Below are 27,817 nucleotides of genomic sequence, written 5' to 3' on the forward strand. Positions count from 1 at the left end.
CTGTGTGCGCGCATGTGTGAGTGAATGTGTGATTTCCAAATAGACAAAACCTCAAGAAAGAAATCAGTTTTCTTTTTATATGTTTGTTTATTGTTTTTCAATACATAAATACTCATTAAAGTGCAAATCATAACAGCAATTTCATGCAGTGCATAACAAGAGAAATCCAAATCCCAATCAGACACAGAGACACATTCTCACACACACACAAACGTGCAGAAACACACCCTTGTACACGTTCTTTCACAATAACCAGTGTGCCAACACAAACACACACATGGACAGGGGTATTTAAGGTTACACTGATAAAAACCCCACCACAGATGGACAGAGACTGACAAAATCTTCACTTTGGTACGACACAGAAAGTGTGTATTTGATTAGGTCCTCTGGCACGTGTTTGTAGCTCTAAACACACAGTAGAGTTTATATGACTAACATGCCACTGATAGTTGCATACAGCTGAAATGGTGCAGTACTACAGTACGCTTTACTGTGAATACTGGTTACATCAGAGAGGTTTTTAAATCCGGACCACGACTTCTCCTGGATATTGCACTTCATGGATCAACGTTGTCATTAGCAGCAGTAGTATGTCATCAGGAGTGAATGCATAATGATCCTGATGTGACCAAAGTAGCTCACGATACAGAGGACAGTCATTAAGACACTGTAATAAACATAGAAGTTTAACAGAAGTACATGAATAAGTGTTTACTTGTGTGTCTGTATGTGTGTGTCTGTTTGTTTGTGTATGTGTGTGTGTGTGTGTGTGTGTGTGTGTGTGTGTGTGTAGTTGCATGTATCTTGCAGCAGGAAGCAGTTTCTCCCTCTGACATCAAAGTGTACTCAGTGGTGTGTGTGTTGTCCCACACAGTGGACAACTCTACACACAACAGCGGGATGTTGTAATAAAGGGTTTGAGCAGAGTAACACATATTGGGACTTTCACCATAAATCTTCATGTTGCTCTCATAAGGCAAAAATCTAAATGCTGTTCTGTGGATGATGTCAACTTTACCTATAACAAGTAATAAGAAATAAATAATCATGAATAAATACAGAAAATATACATGAAATATTATACACTGGAATAATTTAATAATTGGAAGTCAACCCATCATTATGAAATGTTATTTCATTGCTACTCCATATTAACTTCATAAATACAGAAGTCCTGTGTTTTCCTGGTCCTTGCCAGTTTAGCCACATCACATACTCCCAGTCTATGAAACTAACAATGATAAATAACATTTCATAATAGTGAGCTGAGGTTAAGCAAGTTCTTAAATTATTTCAAAATGTATTGTTTCATTTACATTCAGTATTATACTGGATTTATTCATGTTTTTATTTATTTCCTAATGTCTTATCAACACCATTACATATCCCTTTCATAGTATTTTTCATAGACACCAGTCGAAAGTAAATTTGACACTAACTGTTCATCAAACACCACCAACCAAGAGAACACACTCTGCAGGGCTATGCGATTTGACATAATGTATCATGTGATGATATAAAATCAATTTGTTGTGCTGCTCTTTATGGCAATATTTTTTCATGTGGATGATAATTTGCATTCTTCCACACAACATGTACGCAGGCAGGACATTTGCATGATGACAACCCAAAAAGGAGGAAGAGAGTGAATGAGACACCAAACAAAGGACAAAGGACTTTGACAAGCCAAGACTCAAGGAGGAACTTGCATCTAAAAGGGGAGGCTACTACTGTCTCATAAATGTGGGTAAGAGAAGTCGAGTACACACCAGAAAACTCTACTTAGTAGCTGCAACAGACTTTTTCCCACAGACAATATGGCAAAGATGAAAAGAGGTAACAGCACCTATCAGCTTTACATTTGCAAAGACATAGACACATAAGCTTTGTGAGTTGGTGCTAACACTCATCCCAAAGTACACAATACCAAGACAAAAAGTAATGTCATAAGAAATATGTCTTTACAAGTGTGAGCAGGCCTAGCTTCCACTTTACATTCAGTCAGAAAAGATCCAGTGACAACAACTGCAGACAACACTACTCTGGTTTGACTGACAGGCCAATGCAGAACATTTATAAAAGTAATAACTCTGTGACATGTACACAAACAAACATCTACGGAAACCCACAAAGTATGTGATGCAAACGTCTGGCCTCAACAAATGAGTGTTTAAGTGCAGACTGAAAAGACGACAACAGGAAACAGGTCCAACGGCGTCAGAACACCAAAGCATCGCGTTTTTGATTCTCAGCTCTTTGTTCTCAGATTCACACTTGACTCTACCGGCTCCACTGAGCTCATAACCCAGTGTGAGGGTCCTCCAATCTAACACACCAGGTCAGTGAGAAAACGTGACACTCACCCATCTAATCTGCATTACACACACTGACTCATACACACACTCTGCGTATTCATATGCACAGAATCATTTAAGGCAACTGGAGAAGAGGTTTCTGTGGCTTGATACTGTCAGACACAGACACACACATCTCACATGGATTTATCATCATGACCCTTTCCGCCCACTCTATCAACATCGCCTCTTTACTTATTCATGTACGGTTTGGATAAAGAGGCAGTTAACTCTTCTGTGTTTGACAATTATTCAATGTATGCAATGATAATCATGGGGGAATTAATCTGAGTGATAGGAATTTTTGAAACAGGGAAAGTCCATTGGTATTCAAAAATATAATTTAACTATAGTAATATAATGTAGTGGTAGTGAAAACTTGTGTGAGATGATGTGTGTCTGTCTTCAGCACCAAATGCAGCACACAGTCATTGCCATGTAACACAATGTCAGTCTATTATCCTGCTCTCTCTCTAGGTTCATTATTCACCAACAATCTAACAAAATCAGGATAAGCCTCTATGTCAGTGCTTAAATAACAGAACTACAGCTGCTAAAAAAAAATATGATCTGATACCTAAATAATAATTTTCTTCTTTCTGATGTATAACGTCATATTTTTGGTATACTTTCATCAACCTTTTCAGCTACGTAATATGATATAATCTACATATAATATACATGGAAAACAAAAGCTAACAAACAATATATAATATAAAACCGAAATTAACTGAAATAAATTTTTTACATTTGGTAACATTCTTCCAGACACATGTTTAGTGTCAATTTTAACTAGAGTCCAAATCAAAAGCAAAACTGACCTCTGCTCAGTTTCTGGTGGGTGACGTTACTAGATTTAGGGGATTTGTGAGAGGAGTGACAGTGAACTTGACCTTTGCTGCCGCCAACACGGCTGTGAACTATGACCTCTAACCACTCACTTTGATGGCTTTCACCAGTTCAGAGATTCCACCCCCAGGATCAGCCTGATTCTGACCCAAGGACTGTGTCAAAACAAAAAAATAATAATAATCTACCTTTCTGCTGAAGGCCTCCTCCTTCTCTCTCTCTGTCAAACACAAGTGGAACAGAGATGGAGAGGAGACAGAAAGAGAGGTCACCACACAAAGCTACACTCCCTACATCGCACATCTGCAAATGGCTTAAAAACCCCACTGGCATCCATATTACAGGAAGGTTAGGAGTCACCGGGCCTCAGCGTGCCAGTGTGGTGATCAGACTGGCACACATTTCGAAGAAGTCCATGGTGTGTGACCCCTGACGTGGGGTGAGAAGAGGGTTGCTGCCGGACAGGGACCCTGGGAGAGAGGAGCTGAGCTGTGGCAGATCGATGGCAGGGCTCGCTGAGTCAATGCTTAGTCGGGGTCTGTGGAGACCGGCTGTGGATCCCGACCTCTGTGGAGTGGATGAACCCGACTTGAAGCCCACTGCCTCCATGATGTCATCTTAGGGAAGTGCAGGAAAACAGCATCAGCATACACAAGATTACCTTCAAGTGTAAGTGATCTCAGTCACTGAATGCAATATTCAGAGACTGTACTTATGCTCCGCTCTGTTTCAAGCTAACTCCTAAACCCCTTCACATTTTCCATCCTCTCTAGGGGGAAGAACCAAAAACCGGCACTATTAGGCTTGAGGCCTAATGTGTCACTGCTGAAAACAAATAACCAAACCACAGGCATGGGGAAAAGAAGAAGAAACAGAAACAGAATGGTTTTGGCATGTTTCCTCCAGGAGCACCCCAGGTTTGTGTGAGCTTCTGCTCAGACAAATCTCTTTTTCATTTCAGGTAACTGCAGAGCTTTATATATAAGTTCTTTATCTGGATTGAATACAATTGATTATGTATTTTAAAATCTGTCTGTCACTAACCATCTATGCTCTTGAAGTCGAGGAGGTAGGATCTGCTGTCCACCTGGTAGAGCTGCAGGCTCATTTTCACCAGGTTGCCCGTCACTGGATTCTTCCTCCGCACTCGCAGATGATATGGGTTCACCACCTTCCACACAAAATAACAGAGCCTCTAGTTTGTAAAGAGAAACGTGTGTGCACAGTACACAACTGTGTATGTGTAAGAATTTTTTTTTTACCTTCCAGTCAAAGTTTAGTTGTTTCATAGCCCTGTACACTTCAGCCATGATATCATACGGTCTACTCTGACTTCTGATACCGAGGTGCCACTTGGCCTTCTTGACTGCCAGAGGTTTGGGTCGGGTAGTGTTGAGAGCATCCAGAGGACAACGAGACTTAGGGCTGTCAGCCAGGAGCGGTGGCATCCTCTCTGGGTGCGGTTTAAGTCCAGGGGGCAACAGCATGCCCTCCTCTATAAAGGAACCCTGAGGAGGACTGGAGGCCAAGTAAAACTCGCTGGCCTGGGTCATGATGCGCCGGTTGTCTATGATGAGGTGATAGGCCACTGCTAGTTGATCCTGGTTGGAGAGAGGGAGGATGGGAATTATAGTATAGTGAAGACTGAAGAGATAATTCATTGAAGCCAGGGACAAACCATCAGATTACTGAAGCCTACAAACTTTCTAACAGAAATCTAATCCAAACATAGCTTCTTATTTTTTACCAAGAGATATTTTTTAGTGTTGACATTGTTTCTTATAGTTGTTGTCAGATACTCTTGTCTCTGCATTGTCCTCTACTGGATGTATTGCAACCACAAGACGCATGCCCATGTCAACGCAAAGGATGAATGGAAGTAGGAGGACTGTGACTCTTATCTCATTTGAAATGGAACGTATCACTTTTCATATGTAAAGGCAGCATAATAGCTTATAGGATAGATTTAGGATTTTTCAAGTTTGTTATATTGATGCACCCGTATCTTGTGATTTGGAGCTATAAAAAAAATTGAATTGAATTGAGATTATGGGCTGGCAACCTGTCAGTCAAAAGGATAAGCAGTATGGATAATGGATAAATTGAGATTAGGTCTTGATTGCTTTAACTATCCCCACTCTACACACCAGCCTTTACCTAAATGTGACTATGCTGAAAATAAATTATTGCAGTTTAGTTTAATTGTTATATTATTTGCCTCAGTTTAACAAATGTGTATGCAAAGATATCTCTCAAGGTAGAGATTAGATAGATATTTTTGGTTTCTAACTCACTTAATAACACATATCAGTTCCAGACTTACACGTGACTATCAGAAGGTATTTTCCTATGTAGCTCAGCTGGGAACCAACAATCAACCAGGGAAACAACAAGGGGGAAAATGATCTTAAACAGATTCTAAATTTGAAAGCTTCTTTATTTTGCTAAGTGGGACGACTGAAGTCTCCAATGAGTTGCAGCCAAACTCTGGAGTGTATTTTTCCAACAGAGAGCTGTCCACTATTCTCAACTATACATGGGCATATTGATATTCCCCAAGATTTTGAATGTGTCTTAATGAGTGTACCTGTGGATCTCCACTGTAAAGGCTGGACACAGCCTCAGACTCAGTGCATTCAAACTTCTCACACACTTCTCTGACGGCCTCCTCATCCAGGACTGTGGAGTCATATGAAGGGTCTTCAGGGAACAGGTAGCCTGGCAGGTCCTGCTTAAACCACTCATGTTCCCTGACAGATGAGAGAGATTCATCACTCAATGTAAAATACAATAATACAAAAATACAAATGATTATGCTTAATTATAAAACCAAACCAATAGCTGATTATATTAATTCAAAATATCACATTATGTGAGTATTGACGATAAATGAACCTGTGAAAAATAATTAAAAAGAAAGCGCAAAAAGATCCTGTAGAGGATAAAGGTCACTTGATCTAAAAGAGTGCAGTAATTACCTGATGTCTTTGATGGTGGCTCTCTTCAGGGGGTCAACTTGTAACATGAGCATCAGCAGCGAAGCCACAGAGCGTGTCAGGTACTCTGGGATGTAGAAGACACCTCCTCTGATCTTCTTAAACAGCGTGGGAACATGCTCGTCGTCAAAGGGCAGAGTGCCGCAGAGCAGGGCGTAGAGGATCACTCCGCAGCTCCAGATGTCCACCTCTGGTCCTGCATAGAGCCTGAGGGACAGATGAGAGGATGTGAGGTTATTCAGACATTGGTTATTCAAATTTAAAATGTATTAGTGATAAATATAAAGATATGAAGCCGCTTGACCCAGTGTTTCCATTAATGTATTTGTCAACAACCAAAAGTGAAACAGTGAAACATGCATATCTAGTGTTTCTATAAAAAAAAGTCATTGTTTATATACCACGTATAAATGCTAAATGGGAGGAGCTCAAATGAGGTGTTACTCAGAAACACCAACAGGAATAATGTTATGTCTTTATCTATGTAGAGATAAACTGCCTCACTGATTATTATTAGTAATGCATCCATTTTCTTTGTTTAACTCAAGCTAAGACAGAAGATTTGTACATTTGAGGTAAATTCAACTTGATCTTTTTTCCATGAAGGTCTCAATCAATCAATCATCAATAATTGGTGAGTACACATTTCTTCCAAAGGTTGCACAGTATTCTGCTGATAGACAGGTGGTGGTGGTAATGAAACACAGCAATGCACAAACAAACGAAGTGAAGAAGCTTGTAAATATAAATGTAAACAATACACAACTGAGTAAAACATGTTTTATGTGGAAGGAACTTCAGACTTCAAGGAGTCACACACGTTTGTTACAATTCATGTAACACTTCATGTAATTACTTTCACAGGAACCCAAAAAGGTTGTTTTCTGTCCAACAGGCCAAACCTATTTGGTCCTAACGCCATATAAAGAATGTTGTCGTCTTAGCAAACATAGTAAAAAAAAGCCCAACATTTTAAATGAGGATTTTATGCTTTTAGTTGTTGACTGAACATTTTGTTTTCAGGACTGAGGCTCATGGACAAAGTTGCAATGGGCATTTATTCACGTTATTAATTCAATGAAGAAAATAATCAATAGCTGCATTGTGATTATCAAAGTGGTCTCGATAATATGTGTGATTATACACACACATTTGCACGCATGCGCACACACCTTCCTGAGATGACCTCTGGAGCAGCATAGTTGGGTGAGCCACAGCTTGTCCTTAAGAACTCTCCATCTGACATCATGTTTGACAGACCTGTTGGCCGACCACAAGATAACACACATTAACACCTTTGTGACTTCCCTCTGGCAGTAACACGCTCTAAAGAAATAATCTATTATATTATTGCTATTGATCCTTTGATACACACAGGTTAAACTGAGCACTGCCCGTCACAGGGGGGGTAAGAGTTACACACTGTGGACATGGCTGATATCTTTATCCTCCTTTACGCGCCAAGACTAAGCTCTGAACACAAAGCTCATCTAATTGGATGAACCTCTCTCTGCCTGCCAAATGCTGAACGCCAGACACTCTGTGATGTGCTGACCTTCTCTTTATCTTTTATCCCTGTTCCCTTAACACTCCCTCTCTCTGCTCACCAGCGTCTGTTGCTCTCAGCCAAAACACTTCTCCTGCTGTACACTCCTGCCGCACTCCAACGATCCCCTCCCTATCAGATGACACTGGGCCTCAAGGCTTCCTGCCAGACTTGATATGAGACCTGTCCGTTGCTAGGGGAGCTCTCTTCACCCCACACACACCCTGCCGAGCACAAGGACCCTGGTGTTTTTGAAAATATTACTCTCTTTCATGGAGAGGCACGGTCTCTTAACCAATCAGCTAGAATAATCATACTGCAACCAATAGGAAATTAATTCTCCTCCAAAAATTAGGTTAGCAGGTGCTTGACAGTAATTTCACACTATTTTCCAAGAGTATAAATAATTGTAAAATTAGGATGTGTCACTTGGCTCTAATCAGACTCCAATTAACTTGGTTAATTCCAATTATCCCTGCCACAAACTCTGCCTCTTTCTGTTTCTTATTCCCCCCTGAACATATTCACTTCTATTACGCTCTCTCTCTTATTCAATTCCCAAACAATCCTCAGCTTCTGCCGAGCCTATCCTTTTATCCCTCCCTCCAGCTATAGCTGTGTGTGATGGGAATCTTACCAAAGTCTGCAATCTTGGCGTTCTTGCTGGCATCCAGCAGGACGTTCTCAGGTTTGAGGTCTCTGTGGACCACCATGTGCCTGTGGCAGTAGTCCACGGCTGAGATAATCTGCTGGAAAAGTCGACGAGCTTCTGTGTCTTCAACCTGAAAGATTCAATATGAACAGACATGACTGGACTGTAGCTTTACTGGCCATGTCTTTGAGATAGAAGTGTGTCGCTACTTGTATGAAAGATGGAGTGTAACAGAATGCGGAACAAAGCCTATGGCACAGGTGTGGAAAGAATGGTGGATAATTAAGTCATGTGCAGTCCTGTTTAGAACTCATTTATCTGTCTTTGTGGCTGTGGCTCACATATCTTAAGAACTGTTTATCTTATCAGCTTCACACTTGGCATGTGTATTGTTAAGGGCCCTAGGAAGTGCATTGTTGATTTTGACACAGAATCATGACAACAGCATGTTTGTTAATGGCAACGAAAAATCAGTCTCCAGTTAGAAGTTCTGCGTAGTGAGTCGAGCTTCACTGAACACTGAATAAACATTGAACAACTCTTTGTGCAGCAGTGGTGGCACAAGCCTTCTTTTGCCACAGTTAAATTACCACAGGTCACTTTATAGTTTCAGAAAGAAAGCAGCAACCAGCATTACCATGGGCCAAGTAAACAAGAAAGACCCCAGAAGATATTGTGTAATTAGACAGTATTTTAGAGAGCTTACGAATAAATGGTTTCAATTGGTGTTTAATAAATTATAAATACTTCCTCTGCCACTGCTTTACTTTTTCCTGTTTTGCCAATTTTAGCCATAGTTAGTATTGAGCTAATCATTTCTGAGTGCAGACTAAAATGAGCTACTTAATAATTAAACGTCTTACCCTTCCATGTTTGCAGATGTAGTCAAACAGCTCACCTCCAGACACATACTCCATAACCATGAAGAAATCTGTGGGTGTACTTATTACCTGGTACCTACAACACAAACATACAATAGTTTTGACAAGGACTTAATGTACAATAATTACCAAGTATGTATTTATTAACCAAAAAGTAATAATAAAAGGCCTTCATGTCATTTCTTATTTACTTCAAAACCTGCACTGCCTAAATGCACAGGAAATAAACACACAAATAAACACAGTGGTGAGGCTGGGCTGTGATGTATGGCTGCTGAGTGTGAGTATTACTTTCATAAAGGTCAGGTATGTTATAAAGCAGACATAATCTCATGAATGGTTGCTTGTGGGAGACTCTGCTCTTCATCACAATCAACTTCATTCCAAAAATTCATTTCATGGTTTTACAAACAAGGCCAATACATCAAAAAGTGGTCTTTTCTCAGTTCTGCCTTCATGCCTTAGGCTCTCTGAAGCACAGTGTGTGTAGCTCAATATATACAGTTGTGTTTATGAATGTGTACGTCTGTGGCAGAGCGGTCCGCAGCACTCCAGCTCATGGCCTGAGAGCTCACATATCTGCCATATCTTACAGTGCAACGGTGGACTAACCATAACCCTGGCCTAAAAATAACACAGAGATTGTTGAGAAGAGACAGAGAGACGTGGAGTGACTAGGAGAAAAAAGGTCAAGGAGACAGAAGGAGAGAGAAAGAAGGAAGACAAGCGAAAGAAAAAAACACAAGAGGCTGTGAAACCTGGATCAGAATGGGGATTTATCGAAGCAGGAATTACCAAAACTTACAGAAAATCATAACTGGAGATATGAACTGACCAGAACAGATTTCTTTGTCTACTTCCAGCCTGTGTGTGTATTGTTCTGTTTGTGTGTTGTACCTCCTGGGAACCCAGTGGGCATGCTCAGTACAGTGCAGCTGTAGTAAACAAACAGCAACAAGCAAAGCATGCCACAGCACAGAGGGAACACAGCACAGCAAAAGGCCCACGAAACAGCAGCCACTAATCTACCAGATTTTAGCCATTACCTCCGCCAAGGAGGATTTGTTTCCATCTGCGTTTGTTTGTTTGTTAGGTAGTTAGCAGGATTATGCAAACACTAGTGGACGGATTACCATCAATTTGGAGGAGAGATGTGTTATGGGTCAGGGAAAAACCCATTAAATTTTGTTGCAGATCCGAATCTGGGAGTGGATCCAAGAACTTTTTTCTTTGACAGTGTGGAAAGGAGCTTTTTCTAACATTTTGTTGATTTCTCAGAGGCAAAATTTTCAATATTCTGGGACTTCCAGGTCAAGACCCCATCTTCTATTCTTCGTACACTGTTAACAGTACGACTAGATTCTTTTATCAGACTAGTGGAACATTTCTCCACACAAAACACAATCAGCTGTACTTTTTGTGGTTGTTCCGGACAATATAATGGTTAATCTCTTCAAACAGCTATCTCCATATGAATACAGATAAATGAAAAAGCTGATATCCAATGCAATATATTCTCCACATGGACTGTTCACCAGATGGCTTCCAGCCCCCAAATCTTGTCCCTTTCCCACAGATTCTGCATATTCACATGTAGAATCGGTTTGTACAGATCAAATCAAATATGTTTAAGGGACTGATATTTATGAGTCTGTGCACATTGGTGCAGATCCAAATAAAAATCTGGATCTGGTGAATATAAATGTAGTTTCATAAGGGGACTGTTGGGCCTTGGCGGAGGTATGAGCTCTAATGAGTGACATCCTAGTCTCTCTATTTATTCTGCTAGTATGAGAATCAGAACTCTGATAGAAGGACACGTTGTCTTTCTCCACTTACAGCTTGATGATGTGTGGGTGTCTGAACAGTTTGAGATTCTGGATCTCTCGTTTGATCTTCCCCACGACATCGAGACTGCGGATCTTCTGTCTGTTTAGGATCTTTACAGCCACTTTATGGCCTGTCAGCTGGTGCTCTCCAACTAAAAACAATGAAAACACAGATATGAAGCAGATACAGATCACAGATGACAAAGAAAACAAAAACAAGCTTACACACGGGCAGATAGACACAAGGCATGGAGGTAGAGGGGTGTGCGAAAAGCTAAAAGTTGAATTTAACACCCTGCCTGAGAAAATTTTGCAGCTAAATGAAACTTAAAATGTAGTATATCGCAATGCTTTCTGTGATTTCACCTAATTATAGTTATTATTATTGTAATGGGAGGTCAGGCTTAAAGTTGTGTCACACATGAAGTGTTTAAATTATTTTATTGATTCTTTTCTGGCTGTGTTTTTAATTGTTTGAGGTTATTTCCTGTGTAATTGTATTTACTGTGTGTTTAGTTACTTGTGAAGCGCTTTGTAACTAAGTTTTGAAGCATTCTTGAGGCTTTGGCTCTATTGTTACCATGTCATTGTACAGGGAGCTGTTGCTCTGTTGTTACGTTGTTATTGGAGCTACCAAACCCCACTCACACCTTGGCTACCATTCCATTAAATCCATGAATGCAACTAAGGCACACACGGGAATTCCCACAAAACAAGCATATTTCATCCCTGGTAACATTTTATACAATTCGGCAATTGAACAATATGAATGTTTTTTTTCCTGATATGCATAAAAGAATGATGTGGTTTGGAACGTGGCCACGGTTTCAGGTGGGTTCACCTCCACGCAGGGAGCGCGGGGTTAAAGCGCACAAGGTCACGCAGAGTGGCCGCAAACTAGCAAAGGAAACTGGAGTAACCTCCTGTCACCCGCTCCTCTGAGGAAACCTGACGCCTGGAAAGACCTTCACCGACTCACGCAGCTCGCCCCAGCCTGGCGAGCGGCGAGGTAACGAACCTACACCAGCTCCAGCGCCGAGGAACACTGACAACATGGAGCTCGCATGGAGGAATACATGGAGGCTTCGCTGGTGTCCTTTACCGTGACACAGGGCAGAGAAACAACGTGAAGCCCTCCCGGTATCACGTCACACGACATGAATGTACACACGTCTGCTGCTGGCCGCTGTCCTCCAGGTGAATCCAGCTGCCATGGCTGATAACTGCAGCGACACACACGGGCTTCGCTGAAAGAATTTGACTTTCAAGCGGCCGCATTCTCAGACTGTATGTACGCTTTAAATCCCCTCCGCCGCTAACGTTAAGGCGTGTAGCTACGCAAAGTGCCCACTGACCGCCGGTAAGTTGAACACAGAGGGGGGAGGCACCACTACTTCACATTACTCACTAACACTGAGCCCGACATGACACACAAACATCACTTAACTCTTCACTTTCCCGAACGTCCCCACTCCGAGCGTGTCGCCCAGGATGTAATGGCCGATCTTCACTCTGCCTTCGTGCTTCTGTTGTTGCCGCTCTGCCATCTTCTCCGCTCGCTCCGTGAGGTGCGTGTGCAGTCTGCTGGCGGAGCGCACGGAGGGGCGGGGCACATGGCTCCTCTCCGCTGCCGGGGAGAGGAGGAGAACTGCTGCTCCCTGACAGATGAACACCGCTGAACAGGGAGCCGTGTCGGTTACTGTCAGGGAGGACTCACGGTCAATCTGTCGTCAAACATCCCTGCGATCAAAACCGGGAGGATCCCTCCAAACAAGCCAGCGGCCCCCAGCTGTCATCTAACCTGTGTGCATCTCCCACCACCATCCGGTGTTGCGCTTAGTTTAGCACCCTGGGCAATAACATGACTATAAATACTTCACCTACAGGTCTGTTGATAGATTGGTAACAAATAAGAGACTCAAATTGCACATGACCAAAGACAGATAATCAGATCAGCTACTATGTTCATTATTTAAAGGTCCAGTCTGTAAGATTTAGGTGAAAGGGATCTATTGGCAGAAATTTAATGTAGAAAAATTCTCATGATGTTTTCACAAGTTCATTTCATCTAAAATTTAGACAATTCATACAATTTTAAAATCTAAATTGTATGAATTGTAGTTTTCTTTACCCCAGAAAAGGCCATTTATATTCAAATACTTTATATTTACATTTAGGGGACCCTCTGGAGGTCGCCATGTTTTTTTACATTAGTCCAGACTGGACAAACTAAACACCTTTTGAGTTTTATAACAATTAAAGGCTGCCACTGGTTCTCTTTCATGTTTGGAGGGAGAGGGTACTAGATATTACTAAATTCTACACACTGTACCTTTAACGTAAAATAATGTAGCTTGCACCTTGCACCAACACCTCCATTGGCAAATTATAGAAAATGAATAAAAATAATAATAATAATAAATGAGTAGACCATATACTCTAATCATCAAACCTCATGATCTTGATTATAAATAATAATTGTGTGTGCTACAGCTGTAAAAGAAGGCAGCAGACATTTGGAAAATGTGGAATAGAGTGTTGACTGGAGAACAACGAATGCTTGAGTTTCTGTTTGATTTTTCGTATATGGGTGAAGTCAATGGAAAGATGCGTTTCAAACGAACTCGAGGTGAGTTGTTCACATTTAACCACTAGATGGCAGTGTTAGTTTAAAGTACAAAAACTAGTGTGCGTGTCTTTTCAAAGGATTCTGCTCCTCGTCCTGTCCACAAGGTAGAAACTGGATTTTGTGTTAATCCTGCCTAGTTTGTCTGCGGTGAAGATTTTTCAAAGAGCTTTTTTCACAACATGAAAACGTTTGAGGAGCTCGCGCATTTCTTATCAAAACCAGAGAAGATACACATATTTTCTGTCTTTTGCCTCATGTTTTTCAAATGCTGTTTGCCTGGTTTTTCTGACCAGAACAATCCAAATTAAACACATTTGGGCGAATTATTATTATATTAACTATAAATGAAGACAGATGAAAAAATGTGTTCTGATATCAGCAAATTGCCATTATCAACCTTCCACAGAGAATTAGGAATCCCAATAAAAATATAAACTAGGCTTTAACCGTCTGCATGTTCCCAGTGTGAGCAATGCTGGAGTTTCTACAGGTAAATATAAGATTTAATGAAGGTTTACTTGTAATATCAAGTAGTCACATAATTTTGTTTTCTCACTGACTTCGGCAGAAATCTCAAGTGAAACGGATAAACATGGTCTTACGCATTCCCTGTGAAATGACAGCTGATTGATTTAGTTGTTTTAGTGCGCATTAGATGAAAAAGAACACATCACGTTACACCACCGCTCAGAGACTGAGGACCAGTCACTCCAGTGCGCCTGTCGTTCCGTGCGTAACCACTAGGGGTGCAATGCCTTCACGCTGGCCCTGATCCCCCTCGTTCCCTTGCAGTCTGAGAAAGTTTTCCATGCAGGGATGGAGATGATTACCCACCGCTAGCTGTCGGAAGAGGGCTGAGCCTTTCAAGCTGCTGGGGGAACTTGAAGAGAGCAGGGGGAGGAGGAGGAGGAGAGGAACGATTGATATAACAAGAGCGACTGTCTGTGCGCAATCCTCACTCACTCCAAGTGCTTGAGCCAAGAGCGATCCAGGGGAGCGGGCTTTCCATTCATCTCCAGCGCTGAGCAACTTTTCAGATTCGAGTCTGTGGCGCGGGTCCGTTCACTTCATCACACTCTTGACTTTATCTAGATTTGCTTCACAGCTGAAACACGAGACAACGAAGACGCACCAGCACATCCGCTGCTTTTACGAGACCTCCGAGTTGGGAAGTTTGTTTTCCCGCACACTTGCGTGACATTTGTTATAAGGACTCGAGAGCCTGTCAGAGTTTCTCCAGCTACACCGCGTGGTGCGGGAGTTTTCAGAGGAGCCGGGGAGTTCTCCAATGCAAAAGTACATGTATGAGAAAGCTATGGCCCAAGAGACAAGGAACGGAGGAACCTCTACATTAAATAACAACAACGGCGTTGACAACAGCAAGAAGAAGCTGTTGATAGCGCTCGACATCTTCTGCCTTCTACTTGGTAAGTCTATGAATAAGTTTACTCCTTATTTAATTCTGTTTAATTCAAATTGGATGTATTACACATTATCTGGTTGAGGACTATACATGCAGAAGTGGCAGACACCTTGCACACTATACAAAAGTTTAACAACAAATCAATTATTTCTTTTTTAATAAAGAAAGTAAAACGTTTGGTCTTATCTGTGACCACAACACAACTAATCCTGCAGCATGTCCTTATCAACCAGTTCAACAAGGCAGCCCATGCTGGAGGCGTGAAACAAAACATTACTAACACAACTGTGTTTCAGTGTTTAAAAGTTCACTTTACAACATGTAATCTTACAATGAAACAACCCAGACATCACATGTGTACTGTCACATTCACAAGAATAACACAGACTGTAATAAAGTAGAGTGTTGACTACATCAATACAAGAAAACCCTTTGACGGTTTTCACATTTTTCATGCACATTGATGATTTCAAAATCCACGGAGCATCACTGGGTTTGTAGCTGCAGCATAAATGTTGTAACCTGCCCTTTTTACTGCCCTTTAAATAGCCTGTGCCCCTATACCCTCCCTCATCTGACCCAACCCTCCAGAGGTGCCATTCCAGCTAGAGATGTCAATACATACAGTACATTCAGTAGAGATGCACCTTGGCTGAAGAAAAAATCGTAGTTTAATTAAGGTATTGATTCAGAACTGATGATACTGATGCAGTGGTGATGAAGGGGGGGCCTTTGCTGCTTCCATCTGCTCAAACAGGCAATTTGTTGGTGCTGTTTTGTTACTTGTTATTCTGCGAGCGTCCCGTCCAGATGCATTGTGCTGTGTTTGTGTTGCTTTGATAACTGGTTTGTTTTTTTGGCCGCTGTCACTCTAGGCCGGTCCTTTCCAGCTCCAGCGGCCCCCCTTTCTATCCCTCTCTCTTTTCAATCCCTCCGTCTCCCCCTTCTCTCTCTTAGAAAAGGATTATGGGAGTTGCGCTTTAACTTCTACACATTCTATCCCAGAACTCTGCAAATCCCTGGCCAGCTGCCCCCTGATCGCTCCACTTCAAATTACTTTCTCTCTCTCTCCAGCCCTCTTTCTCCCTCTCTGTCCGGGGGAATGCATGGAATAATTGCTTAAGCATGTGTTGTGGCAGGGGAATGCCTCTCCAGTATAACAGGGAGAGATGGAGAAGCAGGACCCGTGGCTGACCGGGCATTAGAGGAGCAGGTGGGAGCTGCATCAACAGCTCAATATAGAGCAACCGAAGCATCAAGGATAGTAAGGGGCTATATGAAGTTGCCACACAGGAGCAGGAGTTTATTACCCGGGATGTTACAAATGGTGCAGATAAACTCCACAATCTCTCAAGTGCTGTGTAACAGAAGCTCATCTGCCTGACACACACAAAGTTTTCCAGTGGGTTTATATTGGTTCGCTCATTAAATAGCCTCAGACAGAGAAACACTGTTTCATCAGCACTCATATAAATGTCAATGAGCTTTGATCGCATGTTGAGTGAATTTCCTGCACAAACCAACTTCCTTCGCTGGTAAAAGCTTGCAACAGCCAGCTCTTCTTCACCAACAAACGACACACACATGTCACAGATATACACAATGCATGTAAGCGCACGCACAGACCCAACTGGTCGCATGGATTCTCTTTTGTCATGCTAAATACTATCTGGCTGCCCCATTGAGGATTGGTTGGCCCACTTTAGTGGTTTTGGGGAGGGGTCACATGTGGGGGTTTTAGTGGATAGAGGGACAAAGGGGGGTTAAAGAGAGAAGGAGAAAAGAGGGGGGTGGGGGGGTGCTGAAGAGGAACAAGGAATGCGGGCGTGCAGATCTTTGTCTTTGTGTGTGTGTGTGTGTCAGTAGTGTACACTGTGCAGCTAGTTAATGCATACACATCTTATTACCTTTAATAAGGTCTGCTCTGCCAGCTGCTGCTGCACACACATTTGTTTATCACCTTTGTATTAGTTGTCAGTCTGCCCGGCAGCCATACACCCTCAGGCTTAACTAATGATTGTGTTTTCATAAAGGACATCTGAGGCCATCTATTATCACACACACATGCGGACACACTCAAGTGTGCAATCTAAAAAAAGGTGATTCTTTCTAATGTTGCTTATGGTAATTAAAGCTAATAATGTATACAGCCAGCTGAATCTGAATGGTGATGAATAACTCATATGAACACACGCACTCTCACCCACAGTCAACTGCTGGGACCAGAGTTACAGCCTACGATGTTGGCAGCTGAGCACAAGCATCATCTGCTGATTTCACGTTGGCTCGGGTTCCACTCTTGTTGAGCAGCAGAGTTGATTTAGAGCTGCTATAAGCAGCACACGCACAACCACCATACACTCCCTATAAATACACAAACTCCACCACAGACTGCGGAACATCATTCTTCTCTCCTTCACTGTCTCGTTTGGGCTCGTGAACATGACTACTTGCTGTCTGAAAGCCTGCTATCATGCACCTTAAAGTGGATGTTTATTGCGAAAACACTTTTTGAAGAGTCACCCACTCAAACTCTTAGGAAACCATATCGCTAAAAGTAGCCTCACTCAAACCCTGATTAAGTTTTACACAATGCCGTGGAGATTAAGCATCACATATTTACTTGGACGCATAGCACCAGTGTCCTCGGGGTCATATTTTGGGATGTTGTTGCCTTTTTTCTTGAATATAAACATGGATTGTGCCGAACTGGATCCGCTGACTTTCGGTCATGTAGGTTCATTTTGAAGGAGCAATGTGTTGGTTTTAGTGATTGCTAAAAACTGAATACTACCTTTCCCAAGCATGTAGGTGAACCTACAGTGGCCAGAATCATGTGGAAGGACCTCTCCAGAGCCTGTGTTTTGTTTGTGCGTGCTTGGTTACTGCAGAAACATGGCAATGCAACATAGCAGATTCTGTTGAAGAAGACCCACCTTAGATGTAGGTATAAAGAACTTTTTCCAAGGCAATGAAAACACAATGGTATCAGTATATTGTACACTAATGTAAGTGAAAGAAACATGAATATATAACAAAATTTCTACACTAGATCCCCCTAAATCCAACACACTGGAACTTTAAAAGCACTAGAAGGTCTGTCTGTCCATTGCTATAGTGACCAGCCACTCATAGATGTTATTATACGACCGCTATCTGATCTGTGATACAGTCAGGTGTTCAATGACGTGATTTTCCACATGCAATAGATGGGAAGATTGTTATTAGCCCCAGAAGGGAGCTTGGCCTTTTGGTCCAGGGGGAATCAGCATCATAACCAGCCCTGGAGCTTTTTACCCTATATGTCTCTATACCCAACTCCTGCCTCCCTATTAGCTGCTATAGCATTACAGCCTTCAGTCACACAGCCGCTCATTAAAGCTGGAGAGGTTAAACCTCTACCTTAGCAGGCCTCAGCCACTTCAATCCTGAGTCGCTCTCCAAATATTTTCCAGAATTTCTCAAATTCTTCATCTGGCTGCACCACCGTGGTCAAAGACCCTTGATGTGACATATGGTGCAATTTCAGGAGTGAGTGAACCAGGGGGCATGGAGTGTGTGTGTGTGTAGTGTGGTGCTCAGGAAAGGGTGGGAAACGGAAAGGTAGTGTCGGTCGGAGGTAGGTGTGGTTGTGAAATTAAATCCTGTCTATTTTTTTTCTCTCCAGTCCATTTCCATTCTCGCCCCCCTTCCTTCCCTCCTTGCTCCCTCTCCACTTGAGCAGGTCTTTCCTCCTCTTAACTGGTTCGGCACTAATGGAGAGAAATGGCTTGGGATAGTACTGGTGGCAAATGACTTGCGCATTTTAAAGTTAGTCCATTGTATGTTCGGTTATAGCAAATATGAGTATAACATACTCAAGGAATCACACAGCTTATCCGTAGACTGTAAAAGTACTTCCAAGGACCTCTTCCTTTTAACAACAGCAGATAAGTAGTTTTTGCCAAGTGTCTAGTCATAACCTGTAATCAAACAGTAAGTGGGAGCCCCTCACACACAAACCCAAACACAGGCTTCTACCCAAAGCCGCTGACCTTGATCTAAGGGCAAATACACCCAATCATTCTGCATGAGTCTGTCTGTGCAGAGGCAGGAGCTGGGAAAAGAAGAAACAAAGTGCTCTAGACTTCTGGCTAGAGAGGGAAGAAGATGGATGGAGGTAAAAAGTAGTTTATTTCCCCCATGAAATCTGCCAGCATCATTCTTAACCACCATACTGAGAGTTGTTAACTTTTATATCACAGAGGTACCACGAGCTTCTACTGTGGATAAATATTGAAGCCGTTTGTGTTTTCTATGTTCCTCTGTTGTTGCTCCTTGTCAGTCTATTCTTCTGTTTGGCAGATCAGGTTAAAGGTCAGGCAGAAAATAGACTGATATAGGACAAGTGCCTCTACTGCTCTTTGTATAACATTTCCTGCTCTTGCACACAGCCGAGGGCTCGATGCAGACATTCTATAGACATGAGCAGAGGAATAAGTAACATCTATCTCAAGATTCACATCTGACAACAATTGATATGCGTATGGTATTTACAATGTGATTGCATGTGTGTGTATATGTATGCATGTCTTTGTGCAGTCTGTGGCTGCAGGGGTTGGTCTATGGTGGGTGGTTGTGTGTGTTTATGTTAGGGCTGCAGGACAAGGCGAGGTTGGGGCTCTTTAGAAGGTGAGGAGCGTCCTCTGGCAACACAGAATTATTCTATTTTGTAATAAGATATAATCAGCAGATGTTCATGACAACACATGTGGCTACAGGGCTACTAGTCCCTCAAGAATGACTGTAACTCTAAGTGCACATTTATTGTGTAAATGTATATCTAAACCATATTGGTCAGCCTCTGCGTGTGTGTGTGGCATTTCCAGCACATCATTGCGACATGTGGCTGGTTTATGCTGGTGGAGTTAAATGACAAAGCCTGAGGGTTGGTGTGTGCGCAGGGCTGTTATTAAAGTTGTGTAGGTGTGAGCGTGTGCATGTGTGTGCGTCCTGTGGGGTTTTTTACGAGGCAGAGGGACAACCAGAGTTGTCATTAGATGGACTCGGTGGCCTTAAGGGTGAAATAGTCTGTGGATGTCTGCAGCGTGTGTGTGATGGGATAGCATGTGCAAGGCATCTGTGGCTTGATTTGTGTGTGTGTGCATGTGCACGTGTGCCCCATGTGATTCCGTGGGTAGGGCGGAAGGTTTCAGGTCGACTAATGTGACAGTTGCTTTATGCTGGAACCAGACACACTTATCTCTTTGAACTATTTCTTTCACTGTCTCCATCCCGGCAAACAATTCAATTACAGTTAAATAGTCGAACAGCAGCTCGTCGTTTATTCTGCGACAACAATAGTGTAATAAAGCCTCCGTGTCCTCCTGTCTCCCTTCAACTTCTATGATTATAACCCTCACAGATAAACACCCTCAACCTGCTCATTTAGATCATCTTAGATTACTGGGTGGGAAGCTTCCATAAATGTTTGTTGGTAGTATTTAAGCTTGTGTGTTGTAAATGAATATTTTGTGTAAATCTATGTGCAGGCAGAAAACTCACTCTTAAACATCTAATTGTCCTTTACACCCATTATAATAAGAACTTTGAGATTTCTGCTTCTTGCACAGTCAACTTACTTTCTTTATCCGTTTCTTTGTGGGACCTGGAGAATCCTTAAACCAGCAATCGTAATGGTAATGCAAGCTCTTTAATGTAAATGAGAGCAGAGGCAGCAGATGATCTTAGCTCTGCTTCATCACGGCCAACAGACTGAGAGCTGCAGCCCTCATTACATATCTCCGTTACACCACCCTGTCCTCGCCGGGGCCTCCCTGCTGTGACACAGGCCCCTCTGTCTGTCACTTTCTCTTACTACATTGGCCACAACAATCCCCTGTGTTTGCGTGTGTGTGTGTCCACAGATGGGGGGTTGGGGGTCAGAGAGATTTCACTGTTCCATTGAGAACAATACCCTTTTTGATGCATCTCAGCGCTCTTTGTTCCGCTAACGAGGACCAATAGGCTGGTGGGCAGACAGACAGAAGGAGGATGGAATGGAGGGGAGGGAAAAATTAAATGAGATAGAGATGAGCGAGAGAGAGAGAGACTCCTCACTCTGCACTCAAGGCCTGCTTGATTATCTGTCAGAGGTTTATGGCTGTTGCTGCTTCGAGCTGCATTGTTGACTGGATTGTGGGCCGTGGAGCTTATCTGCTCAGCTGTGGCTGGCACTGTTGAGTAATCAGCTCAGCATCATTATGGAGCAGGCCTTATCTGTGCTGCAGCCACTGAGCCCTATCCTGTTTGCATACAGAGAAGAGGCTCCAATGACGAGGCTGCCTGCGACACTAGAGAACATCATGCAGTGCGTTCACACTGTAGCCCCAATTTAACACCTATTGTCTCTAGATAACCACAGTCCACAGTGTGTGCAGGAGGGAGGAGAATATTAAAGGAAGGGATTGCAAGAAAAAGGAGGAGGGTAGCGAGTGAAGTTTAGGAGAGAATTATCCAGACAGAGGCATCACGTTTCAAAGACTCCTCAGTCCTCCTCTCCACAGCCTGGCTTTTGTCCCATAGGGTAATAATGCCATTATGGCAACAACAGAGAAACGCCCAGCCAGCTACCAAACCAACCAGCCAAATAGCTCCATATGGCCCCTGGGCACTGCTCAAGTTTCCCTTCATTGGAGCAGCTGTGTCTTTCTCTTTTTTCAACTGCAGCCAATCATCATTAAGAATGTCTTGTTGAGTAGAAACTGACTTTTTTTATATTACATTAAAAACATCCCCTCGCCTCCTCTACGTGCTAAACTAGACCACAGCTGATTTACCACAGAGCAGTGTTGGATCCAACATCATTTCAAATGTTGCTTAGAAAGGTAACAGCTACACGGGGTTGGCAGCATCACTTCAGAGGCTGCCCTCGCAGGTGCCTGCTAGTAAAAGTCCCCCAGAGAGTGTCCCGACAGATGCCTGTGTGTAAAAGGCATTTATTCCTGTGAATAAAATCTCTCTGAGTAAGCACATGCTTCAGCCAGCGGCCCCCCAGTTCCTGTAGCATTCACACAGAAGGGGAAAAAAGGACAGGGATTCACTCTGTACACCACTCTGCTGACCTCAGCCACTCCAGGGTGTGTGTGTGTGTGTGTGTGTGTGTGTCTGCCTGTGTTTGTGTATTTGTGAGCTTTGTACATGTGTGAGACACATCAGCAACAAAGAACTGATATCTGGAGTCAAACATCTGTACCAGTGTGCACATGTATGTGTCCGTCCACATGCTCATAAATGTATGTTTCCTAAACAGTGATTATGCATACTTATAAAATCTGGGTGGTTTTTATTGGGCTGAGTTTGTTTGGATTGCGAGAGCATTTATAAAGCGCTCCGTGGTCGACAACTTAGGAAAAATGTTTGAGAAAGACTTTGCTGAAGTTGCCAGTGGAACCACAGTAATCCACTTTAACACCCACATAGCCACACACACAGGCACACACACAAATATATAATCAGCAGTGTAACAGTGACCGCTGTGCCCTGCTCTTGTATTCTACAGTTTAATTCTAGAGCTATGTCACATCCCTGACCTCTGACCTTTGGCCCTGTAGCTACTTCCAGGGTTTGTCATGAACCTCAGCTAACCTATGCACTCCATTTCCAAATGTCTGGAAGGCCACACATACTCATGCTGCTGGTTTTAGTGACCTAAAGATATAGTCAAGTGTGTGGGATTACAGTGCTGTGTAATGTTGGATGTGTGACAAATGTAATCACATGCAAAGCTGCTGCTTGGTAGGCTGTATTTTACACCCCAGAGGTCCCAGCACTTCTTTAGTTGAAAGCTGGGTGTGTGCCATTTATAAATGTTAAGATATATATTTGTATAAAGTTAAACTGGGGCTGATGATAAAATTACTATTAATGTAATTAATTAAGATGCCGCCTCTTAATATACAATAATAATAATAATAATAACAACTTTATTTGCATGTACTTTTCAATACAAGTAACAAAGTGCTTAGCAACAGAGTTTAAAAAAATAAAGATACAGATAATCAAAGTCTGATCCCTTGTTGTTATTGTACACTCACACTCTCATGCTCTCACTGTTTGCATGCAAAAGCCTTATCTTTTTTACACAGAAACACCATCAGGAGTTTGCACACAACTTGAGGCTAGAATAGTGCGTCTAATTAAATTAGTTTAATGTAATGTCTTTGAACTCAAACAGCTCTCTCTCAGTCACACACTTATCAAATAACCACAACACAGGATACATCCTTGTTGTTAGTTATACAGGCCACTTTAGAGTGTCCATGAACACACATTGTGTTGCAGGGTGTGTAGATGTGTAGATTTGAATGATAGAAGTATGTCAGAAGCATTCTCAAAAGACTAAGATCTGCAGGACTGAAATAGACGAGCGTATGTAATGGATCTGTTCACGTTATCCATGTGTCTGTGTAAGAAACACACACACACACAGATAGATCAGGTTGTTGTCAGGGTGTGTGGCAGGAAGTGTCTGTTACTTGAGGTGAAATGTTATGTAAAGGGATTAAAAGGCTTGATAAAATGTTGATATACTTTTTATACTAGACTTGGTACTAAGTGCTGCTGCAGCTAACTATATTTATATTAGACAGATAGACTGCAGGCGTAGTGTTGTAATGGATAATAGATTTTGGTTTAATTGTTATTGGAATACATAATTTGATCAATTTATTATTTTAGTTTCTAAGATGTTTCAAAATAGAGGAAAATGCCCATCATAATTTCTAAAGTAAGAAAAACTACATATCTTTTTAGGGCGTCAGATGTTTTGATTCTCTGTGCTTTGGATCTGTTTGAGTTGGTATCAAAAAGCACAGTGGTTTGGTTTGCAACCTTGTTATTCACTAAGCTTAGCAGCTATTTCCAAAACAGCTATTTGATCTGTTGCAGTGAGAGAAATGAGAGAAGAGAGGACAGACTTTGATTGGCCAGTCTACGGAGTCATGACCCCCTCAGCCTCTAACCCTCCTCTGAGTCTCCCTCTGTCTCTGTCCCACTGCTTCTCAGGACGGGTCACATGGTGTGTTTGAGAGACAGGAGGAGGAAATCCTCCATTAGAGTCCACCACAATGCCTCTTCCTCTGGCCGGCTCCGCCTTCCATTCACCTCTCACACTGCGCGCTGACACTCCAGCTCAATCACTATAATCACGATATCGTTCTAATTCTGCCGGGGAAAGCCATGAAAGCACATTAAAATATCAATAGAGTTGTGAGAGTCATTAGAGCGGGAAGCTTCCCACTATCGTCTCAGCAGACATGCAGGTGCTGCTCTGCAGGGAAATTAGTGCCATGTCAAGGGGAATTAACCTTTTGCGCGACACTGAGCTTTAGCTGGAATAAGAATAGCTATTGTTTCCTGTTCTGGCTGGTACAGTCCGTCTTAAGATGAGGGAAAATAATAGAACGTTGCTGATCCTCACTCCTCAGGGCCAAGGAACTTTGGACTGCATACTAATGACCAGGATGTTTAAAAGACCAAAATGTTAATCCTGACAAATTATACCAACAGTATAATGCATTTTTTCCCTTAATAACCGTAGAATATGTAAAAATAAGATTTAGTCCTGTTAGTCCTGCTAATCTAACTGCTCACTTGCTATGGAGCACCAAATTTAACCCCAAAGCCAATCAAAGTGGCAGTTAGATAATCTCTCTCACGTAAACGCATGCGGTTATGCACACAGACATACTGTGCATAGCAATCTTAAATACGTAAACTTAAAGCGTGCCAACATATGCACACACACCATGTTATAATCACACGTGGACACACTTTTGTGCAGTGATTTCTCACAGGCAACAGAGCATGAACATGTGAGTGGATTTACAGATGGAAAATAAGTACAACACACGCAAGTGCACACACACACACACACACACACAAAGGCCTTGCCATGACCTCTGCACATAAACACTAATTCATCCAAAGAAATGCCTCTCTCTCTCTCTCTCTCTCTCTCTCTCTCTCTCTCTCATTCTCTCTCTCTCCCTGACCTGTGGTAAGTAGTCTTTAGTGGTCTGTAGCGGTTCTCCTTGTAGCCTGAAAGAGAGAAGTGCATGACAAGATCTGATAAGACAAATAGAACTGTTCCCAACCTCGCCAAGCCACCCACTTCTACGTTTACCATACTTTCAGAACTTTTCTTTCCTCTTCTACTTTCTCACCCTTGATGTGTTTTTAGGCTCCAGTTATTCTCAGACGCCTGCTTGTCCGGTTTAAAAGTAGCTCAGTGGCTTGATACCTATTAGGGCTCATTGGCCGTAAAAGGACAGAACACTACTCTATCAAGTAAGGCAAAACTAGCCTTAGTCAATCACATTTACACGCCTTTAATTTCGTCCAGTGTTGAAGTTTTCTGAACAGGTCTGATTTGTTGCATTTGTTCACAGCTGTCAAAGGTGTCCAGAGAGTTGTTTGAGCTGTTAGGCATCATGATTGGATGGACCCACAAAAATCATCTTCACAATTTTCAGAACGAATAAATTAACAACAGGCATTGCACTTGATTATTAGTGAATGGTGGATTTTAAAAAGGATGCAAAAAATATGGACTTGGTGTGCAAAGACCTTTAGAGTTAAAGCGGGACAGTTTGCTCCGAATCTTTGTTTTAGTAAGGATTGGAGAATTGCTGGCATCACTGCACGTTACTGACCTCACGACAGAGCTTGTAAAATAGTTGTTTTTTAATTCACTGGCCTTTTCCAACTGCCCAGCCCATCTCTTTCTTTCTCTCTCCTTTCTGTTCTTATCTCTCCCTCCTCTGACACTCCCCCACCTCACTCTTCCTCTGTCTCAGGGTCAGCGGGCCCTGTGAAGGTCACTCTCTCTTTATCCCACCGCCATAAAAGAGGTCATATTTCTTAACACGGCTGTTTACAGATGAGGCTCTGATGTGCTGCGGTGTTCGTGCTAGAGTGGGTTTTTATTTTGCGCTGAGAGTTTCACGGACTGTCTCTGGAGAATGCACACGCTGTTTTCTCTCTTTCACCTATGAGTCATTCAGATCGTCAACTGTTTCCGTGGTGCTCTCTGATCAGTTTAGACTTTAAGCATTGGTTTGCATGTGTGTGTTTGTCTGCGTGTGCATGTTTCCCATGTCTGTTAAGCCAATGACCTCCTTTCACTTCTCCTCATTAGCATATGAATCCCCCTACCCCGGCCAGCAAGTAGGCCAGAGAGGAGGAATGTGGAAAGAGAGGGAAAGAGGAGGAGGAGAAAATGGAAATGGAGATTCAAGATTTGAGACTGGCGTGAGAGAAAGCGTGTCTGAAAAAGTTTTTTACCCAACTGAGTGTTTACCCAACAGAACTCAGCTAGTACATTAACTTATGAGGTTTCTCATATTTAGGTATCAAACTCTAGCCAAGTTCAGAGGGGCGTTAAGCCAAAAGACTCACAAGAACAGGAAACGCACCAGAATCCGTCCATCTGAAGTCGTGTCTGAAATGGACCGTCCTGCCCTGGCTCAAGCCCCGAAGCCTACCCTGCATGTTGTGTGGATAGTGCTCCTCAGACACCACCAAAGCCTGACCCAGCCCTGTGTGGGCCCTCCAGCAGCCTGTCGAGCCCTGGCTCTGCACCCTGTTTGTGCAGGTGTCTGCCTCAGTGACCGTACCATCTGCTGCTCTTTGCTAAGAAGAGAGAAACATGCAGAGAGGAGGGAGATGGTTAGCAACAGTTGGAATCATCAAGACTACAGAAAGTGCCAATATTCTGGGCTTTCTGCTATTTAACCAAGAAAAAAAGTGTGGCAACAGGATTGTCAAGACTGACTTTTGCTCAGTATCAGTTTTTATCCCTGTCCATTCTAGAACACCTGAAAACACCTATCACAGGATCACTCACGTACATGAACATGCTGGTGTAAAGAGGAAGCCTTTGGTTTTTAGTTGCAGAAATGATCGATAGGCTACAAATGAGAAGTTTGCGTTCTATACATCAGGATGAAAAGCCCAAAGTCCATTTAGTTCTTGTTTCTGGAAAATTGAAGGAGCTTTGAATCATGTCACATGCTCTTCATCAGCAGATGGAATTCGTTCAGTTGTCACAGACTCCTTATTCATGCTTGCTTGACGGTTGAATTTCAAAGTTCCCTAAACTTCAAAATTCTCAACATTTTTTTCCAAGGCGCTTCGCATGCAGGAGACAAATTTGATAATGATCATTTTCTGTGGTCAGAAACCACCACGACCACTGAAATGAAAGTAAAAAAGGTAGAATATCAGTATATAATAGTGTGGATAGTGTGGGCATGAGGGTCCACGCATTGATCCAGTAGACACTCTTTCAAGTGGGAGTAGATGTTAAGGAGCTGTGAGTGCGAGCATAAGAAAGTGTGTTTTGAGGGTTTTTTAAAGAATGTAGTTCTTTAATTCAGTGCTGTTTTTCATGACAGCAGAGTAACACGATCTCCCTGTCCCATCACGGGTTTGATGACAGCTGTGGTTCTCAGTCGCATTAGGAACATTCATATGTAGATCCCTGACTTTGACTCAAACGGCAAAAATCCCTGTGATGTGAGCACACAAACCACATGTGGGAATATATATTCTGTGCAGTCTGACATTGAAGGTATATGTTGGTTTGTCTGAGTGTAGGTCGTCACAACACCTC

The 27,817-nt window shown here is 42.5% G+C and overlaps 2 protein-coding genes across 4 annotated transcripts in view; one reads left to right on the forward strand and one right to left on the reverse strand.

The window, feature by feature from the left end:
- Nucleotides 1–67: 67 nt before the first annotated feature.
- Nucleotides 68–12,806, reverse strand: prkaa2 (protein kinase, AMP-activated, alpha 2 catalytic subunit). The gene is made up of 10 exons (XM_020081465.2): nt 12,558–12,806; nt 11,121–11,262; nt 9,264–9,357; nt 8,386–8,530; nt 7,375–7,462; nt 6,185–6,409; nt 5,794–5,956; nt 4,469–4,807; nt 4,251–4,377; nt 68–3,823 (listed from the first exon to the last, which is right to left on the reverse strand). The coding sequence occupies exons 1-10, from the start codon at nt 12,655–12,657 to the stop codon at nt 3,573–3,575; spliced, it is 1,674 nt and encodes a 557-aa protein (XP_019937024.2). The 5' UTR covers nt 12,658–12,806; the 3' UTR covers nt 68–3,572.
- Nucleotides 12,807–14,503: 1,697 nt separating this feature from the next.
- Nucleotides 14,504–27,817, forward strand: part of plpp3 (phospholipid phosphatase 3) — a 30,711-nt gene continuing 17,397 nt past the window's right edge. Inside the window, exon 1 of one of the 3 annotated variants that reach the window (XM_020081283.2) lies at nt 14,504–15,166. In XM_020081283.2, the coding sequence (XP_019936842.1) occupies nt 15,028–15,166 (139 nt within the window). In that variant the 5' untranslated portion in view covers nt 14,504–15,027. The remainder of the gene's footprint in view (nt 15,167–27,817) is intronic. The other 2 variants (XM_020081284.2, XM_069522360.1) reach the window with 2 other exon arrangements.

This window comes from Paralichthys olivaceus, chromosome 3 (assembly GCF_024713975.1).
Source record: "Paralichthys olivaceus isolate ysfri-2021 chromosome 3, ASM2471397v2, whole genome shotgun sequence".
Taxonomy (NCBI): Eukaryota; Metazoa; Chordata; class Actinopteri; order Pleuronectiformes; family Paralichthyidae; genus Paralichthys; species Paralichthys olivaceus.